Below are 6,549 nucleotides of genomic sequence, written 5' to 3' on the forward strand. Positions count from 1 at the left end.
TGTTTTGTTTGAAAATACTTTGAACGTCAAGTAACAAGTAACATCACCCAACATCGCTTAGAGCACCTTTAATGTTAAAAAAAACTCATAAAGTGAAATTTTCATGCCAGGGGACCTTTAATAAAAAGTTGACACACATAGCCTACCAGTTCAGGGGTTTACAGGGAGTCTAAGAAGCTCCCCACAGTGTGTGGTCTGGTTTCAGTCTGACCACAAAACAAATATTATGGGAGCATTCCCTCCTTCGTGGCAGCGTCCTCACTGTGCTGCCACTACTCGCGGTCTGTTGGAGACACCGACCTGCATCTGGTCAGAAAACCGCCCGCGGAAACAAACACAGATTTTAACACAACTTAGACAAGTACGGCATGCGTGCATGTTGATTTAAACAGACAAAATGTGTAACTTTGTCGTCGTGTCCCAGTTGATGAAGTCGGTGAACGAGGCGTGTCCTGACATCACTCGCATCTACAGCATCGGGAAGAGTTACACGGGTCTGAAGCTCTACGTCATGGAGATCTCTGACAACCCTGGGAAACACGAGCTGGGTGAGATACACAGAAACTTTCTTTGAAAAGGTGTCTACCACAACTCATTCTAATGTTCATCACATGACACCTAAAATGTAGAAGATCCAGTTGGTAAAGTGTCATCATTTTCATCAGCCAAAACATTTTTAATGCGTGGTCTTTCATTAGTTCATGGTCAAAGAATATGAGTTAGCGAACCTAAAAGAAATGCTCCCTTAACAGAAATTGCAGTGTTCTATGTGCTTTATTACTCCAATGAGAGGAAGCATTTATTCTAATGAGGACCAGATGCTTTGCGATCACATAGAAGGAGTCAGAAGCCATTTCTGCAATGGCTCTGTATGGCATCCCTGCAAAACTACACAGCCCAGCTCTGTGTGGAACATAAACCTATACAGACCAGAGATCCCCTTCGTTTGCTCTGAAGTGTACAAATGTTTTCTTTGGCCTCCTCAGCTCTGCCCACATGGCAGCAGAATGGAGAGCTTTCCCACCAAAACACATGACCATGAAGGCAGCACAGGGCAGTAGAAGGCGAGTGGAAGACCATGGCTGACTATTCAGTGTTTTCAAATTTGTTTTTAGTTATCAAATGTAATTGTCTCAAAGGTGCAAAACCTCTGCCAAAGGATTTTTTTCAGGTTGTTTCATTTAAGTTAGGACTACTTTTTTTCAATTAAGTGAAACACATGATCTTCAAACCTGAGTCAAAACAAAGAAATCATCAAAAGAGATATGGACTTCCTGTCTCGTGTCTCAGGACTGCAGATAATTGGTTCCCTTTACAGAAGGCAAACATTCGTTTTTCTCTCCACTCTTTTCAGTGACCCATTTTTTTTTATCCACCTCAAATTCTTTTTTCCAGGAAGTGTGTTTCAGTTGGGTGCGGTGTTTTGTCCCATTCTTTTTCTAACGTTTTTTTTCCCCTATGTGTTTTGTTCGACTACAACACTATTGATGCTGCTGTCTTGGCTGGGTCACTGGTACTTACATGTCATATTAGAAATTATATAAATGCATTTAATAAAACCACAAGAATCCCAAAGATGTATGGTACATGTATCAAAGGGTAAGGTGGAGGGTGGGGGTGTGGCCTTGACCAAATGCCATTCTTTGCTTGTTTTCAAGCCATGATGTCTCTCTCTTTCTAATGAGCGGACCAAATTCTCTGTGCGGGCAAAGCAGAGAAAGGGGACGTAAGCTCTCCCCTTATGACATCATAAATGGGACAATTCCAGATTGGGAAGATTGGATTCGCCATTTGTAGCCACTGGGGGACGTGAGGAAGGCTGGGTCAACTCATATTAATGTTAAAAAAAAACATTTTTTCATGCCATTGGACCTTTAAACACTAACCTGCAGATGGTTTTATTTTGGTAAATAAGTACTGCATAAGTTGTTCCACTCAAACTGGCTCTACCAAAATGGTGATTTGTGATCCTTTGTAGTGTTTCCAGCTCTAGTTATTGACGTAAAGCCACCTCCTTACAGAGTTGTCAAGTCAATACAAATGTGTGAGCTGGAACTCCTCCTCATAAACAGTGTGAGGAGGAGGTGAGAGATTTCAGAGCTGCCTGTCAGTGCATGCAGACCACACAGGAAACAGATCCAGGTCTTTAGAAATGGGGTGTCTGAAAGAGCTTAATCTCTACAGAAGGTATTTTGAAAGGACAGATTGTCTAGGACGTTTTTTGAGGACGATGTACACACACCGCTTCCTCCAAAACAGCGTGAGGAGGAGGTCTGATTTGCCTGTTGGGACCTTGCTCTGTCTTGGTTTTGATTTTCAGAGACCCTTTCTAGCTGTATAAACTCATTTTGACTTTGGAAATACCTAATGTCAAAAGTATTAAACATTTAAAATGCAGTGGTAGAAGAAGTATTCCGATCTTGTATTTAAGCACTAATACCACACTGTAGAAATACTCTGCTACAAGTCAAAGTCCTACATTGAAAAGCCATCTGCGTTTGATAAAAGTATCATCAAGCAAATTTACTTAAAGTATTAAAAGTAAAAGTACTCAATGCAGAAAAATCCTCACGAAACTGGAAATAATCGAAACTGTTCTGTCACCTAACTGTTTAATTGTCTAAACATTTTGGGTCTACTTGTAGGCCTATATTCTGTTGGGTAATTTAATTTATAATAAAACATTGTATTTATAACATATAAGGTGGTGCTCATAAGTTTATGAACCAATGCTAAAGTTGACTAAAATAGGAATAAAACATATTTTGGATTTATTAACACCTTCATTCAAAAGGTTAGGGTGAATCCAACCTTTAAGGACGCCAATTTTCTTTGTGAATGAATACTGTATTGTAAATAAATACATGTTATTCCTTTAAAATAAAAGTACAACCCAATGGTAAATCCCTATGTAGGCAGGCAGATTTTTACTATTAAAGGCCTGTTCTTTCATGGATCCAAGATACACACACACACACACACACACACACAAAAATACACACACACACACACACACACTATCGCATGCCCTTCACCATACCTAGAAATTGGCATAGGGTACTTTCCATAAAATCATCTCTCAATGTAAATCAATCCAGCTATTAGGTTAACTGAAATAAAACTATGCCAATCTCTAGGCACGGTGAAGGGTATGTGATGATGAGGATGATGGTCCTGGATCCATGAACTCCATGAACTGGCTTTTAAAAGTAAAAATCTGCCTGCCTCTATGGCCATTTAACATAGGGGTGTGTATACTTATGCTCCCTGTATTTGAAGGAAGAATATTCTTTTATTTACAATATGTTATTCATTCACAAAGAAAAGGAATGTCTTAGAAATAATTGATTTTTTCAATTTGTTTTAATCAAGGCATAAAGATCAATTTCTAATAGATGATTTTTTTTATTCCTCTTTTTAGTCAACTTTAGCATGGGTTCATAAACTTATGAGCACCACTGTGCATATAAAATCTAAAATGTGTTTTTTGTGCAAAAATCTTGATTTGTAAAGTAACTAGTAACTAAAGCTGTCAGATTAAGTTAGTAAAAGGACAATATTTCCATCTTAAATGTAGCGGAGTAGAAGTAGAAAGTAACAAGAAAAGGAAAGAGTAAAGGAAAGTGGCTCAAATCTGTACTTAAGTACAGTAGTCGAGTAAATGTACGTAGTTACATCCCGCCAACTGGTCAAGAGGGAAAATAATTAGATCTGGTGCTCCTAACTCCATTCCTGCGTCTGTGTTGTGGCGTCCTGCAGGAGAACCAGAGTTCCGTTACGTTGCAGGGATGCACGGGAACGAGGTGCTGGGCCGAGAGCTTCTGCTCAATCTCATGCAGTACTTGTGCCAAGAGTACAAGCGGGGCGACCAGCGCGTCGTCCGCCTGGTCACAGAGACTCGCATCCACCTTCTGCCCTCCATGAACCCCGATGGATATGAGATGGCCTTTAAAAAGGTGCCTGGAAATAAAGGCTCCACGATGTATGTTGTTTTTATCATGATTGCAATATCCGCTGGCGCATTATACACATTGTGAAAGGCTACAAAACCTCGCATTTGTCTTAGTTAAAAGAAAATATCAGCAGAAAACTGCACTTTAAAATTCGCATTTTATGTTCAATTCAATTTTAAAGGGGTTAGGGTTGGAAATGATTTCCTTTGTTTTAAATTGAACAAGCAGTTTGTTGTGTTCCGGCAGAATACTGAAAACAGCTAAACTGGTACACTTGAATATCTGTGTATCTCAAGTTATATCATTATCACCATATTCAACAATGGAAACACATATTGCACATTTTCCTCATTCTGTGTAGCCCTACTGGAAATGCATTTAGTCCAGTTGTTGTTGTGTTGAAATGAGGGCTCCAGACTTGAGTGCATACTGACCATACCTTCACAGCAAAGGCTTCATCCCACTTTCCCTAATGTGCAGGGCTCAGAACTGGCAGGTTGGGCCTTGGGTCGCTACAGCTATGAAGGTATCGACATGAACCACAATTTTGCAGACCTAAACTCAGAGATGTGGTCCGCCATCGAGCTGGAGACAGACCGCTCCAAACTCATCAACCACTACTTCCCCATCCCGGAGCAATACACCTCGGAAGAGGCCTTTGTAAGTTTTATAGACGTATGTCTTACTTACCATCTCCCAGTCAGAACTGGTAGATGGGGCTCAGTAAAGGGAAGCTTTGGGTCCAATGCTGGAGCTGCTGCCCCCGCGACCCGACCCTGAATAAACGCTTGGATAGATGGATGGAGAAAATGCATTGTCTGACTGAAGCTAGTAACGTATTCCACTGTTTACTGAGCTGTTGGGTTGTAAGCGTCAGACACGGGTCTAAAACTGCAAATCTACAAAGCTGCAAATGTACAACTTGTGTATAGACTGTGAGTGGCGTCTGTCCCATAACTGGATCTCCCACTCCGACGTCAGGTGGCGTCAGAAACCCGAGCTGTCATCAACTGGATGCAGAACATCCCATTTGTTCTTAGCGCTAACCTCCATGGAGGAGAGCTGGTGGTGGTCTACCCGTTCGACATGACCCGGGACTGGGCACCTCATGAGCACACGCCCACTGCTGATGAGAGCTTCTTCCGTTGGTTGGCCACAGTGTATGCTAGCACCAATCAGGTTAAAACACCACTCCTCCAGTCACTTCCTGCTCTCATTCCTAAAGCATCTCGCAAAACATCACTGTAGACTCAACATGTTCCTGTGTCAGTATATATGTATACTTTATATCTATATATCTCTCCAGGTGATGTCCAACCCGGACCGGCGGCCCTGCCACAACAAGGACTTCATTAGATACAACAACATCATCAATGGAGCTGCCTGGCACAACGTACCAGGAAGTAAGAATGTGTGTGTTTCTCACAAGTAACCTTATGTGAAATTATTGTATTCACATATATGGTAGAGTTTTTTTTCCAGTCCATAATCAGGTGAGATCTGGGTCTGCAGGTGCCCTGTAATTTTATCTATCTGAGTAATCCTGGAAGTGGAACGTCAAGGGTATAGACAAGGGTATGAACTCATAAAAAGTTAGCAACAAGGTTTGACTGGAGAAAAAGTTGCAAATTAATAAAAACATCTTAACAAAATGGCGGTGGATGTTGTGACAGAAAGTGACAGATTACAGTAAAGTCTAAAATGAGGTTAACATCTTAGTAAGAAATTGAACACAACCCCAGTAGAGGAGCCATCAAAGAATAAAATTGAACAGAAAACATGCATTTCTGTGTTTTTTCTTTCGTTGCAGGTATGAATGATTTCAGCTACCTGCACACCAACTGTTTCGAGGTGACGGTGGAGTTGTCCTGTGATAAATTCCCACACGCCAGTGAGCTTCCCATCGAGTGGGAGAACAACAGAGAATCTCTTCTGGTGTACATGGAGCAGGTCTGCTTTGGTTGAGTTACGCTAACATGTTGAGATTTAAAAAGAAAAAAAATCTTTTCCTTCTTCAGTTGCTCTCCCTCAATCTTTGTTTCTTTAATATCCCTCTCCTTATTTATTTTTCAAGTCAGATAAACATCACATGGAAAAATGAGTTGCCAAATCTGGTAGCAAACATTTTGATAGAATTTACACATAAGGTTGTGTATACGTTTTCATATACAGAACAAATAATAAAACTGGACCGTCTCTCTTTTGTTTTGTTTAAGGTCCATCGTGGAATAAAGGGGGTCGTGCGAGACAAAGATAACGAGGCTGGCATAGCAGATGCCATCATTATAGTGGATGACATCGATCATCATGTCAGATCAGGTACGGTACGTGGTTTAGGCTACATTTGTTGTCATATACAACAAATATCGCTTCACTATCAGGTAGCAGCCTGTCCCCAGAACACACTGTAAAAAACATCTCTTCACTATCTGCTAGCTGCCTGTCCCCAGAACACACTGTAAAAAACATCTCTTCACTATCAGGTAGCTGCCTGTCCCCAGAACACACTGTAAAAAACATCTCTTCACTAACTGCTAGCTGCCTGTCCCCAGAACACACTGTAAAAAACATCTCTTCACTATCTGCTAGCTGCCTG

General features: G+C 41.0%; 1 protein-coding gene across 3 annotated transcripts in view; it reads left to right on the top strand.

Moving 5' to 3' along the window:
• Positions 1–6,549, top strand: part of LOC117951315 (probable carboxypeptidase X1) — a 28,417-nt gene that overhangs the window by 13,130 nt on the left and 8,738 nt on the right. For all 3 annotated transcript variants that reach the window (XR_004658140.1, XM_034882964.1, XM_034882965.1), the window contains 7 exons: positions 425–548; positions 3,760–3,956; positions 4,434–4,613; positions 4,935–5,132; positions 5,260–5,356; positions 5,764–5,903; positions 6,170–6,272. Coding sequence is in view for 2 of the 3 variants with exons in the window: in XM_034882964.1 (XP_034738855.1) it covers positions 425–548; positions 3,760–3,956; positions 4,434–4,613; positions 4,935–5,132; positions 5,260–5,356; positions 5,764–5,903; positions 6,170–6,272 (1,039 nt within the window). In the remaining variant the exon portion in view is untranslated. The remainder of the gene's footprint in view (positions 1–424; positions 549–3,759; positions 3,957–4,433; positions 4,614–4,934; positions 5,133–5,259; positions 5,357–5,763; positions 5,904–6,169; positions 6,273–6,549) is intronic.

The sequence above is a fragment of the Etheostoma cragini genome, chromosome 10 (genome assembly GCF_013103735.1).
Source record: "Etheostoma cragini isolate CJK2018 chromosome 10, CSU_Ecrag_1.0, whole genome shotgun sequence".
Taxonomy (NCBI): Eukaryota; Metazoa; Chordata; class Actinopteri; order Perciformes; family Percidae; genus Etheostoma; species Etheostoma cragini.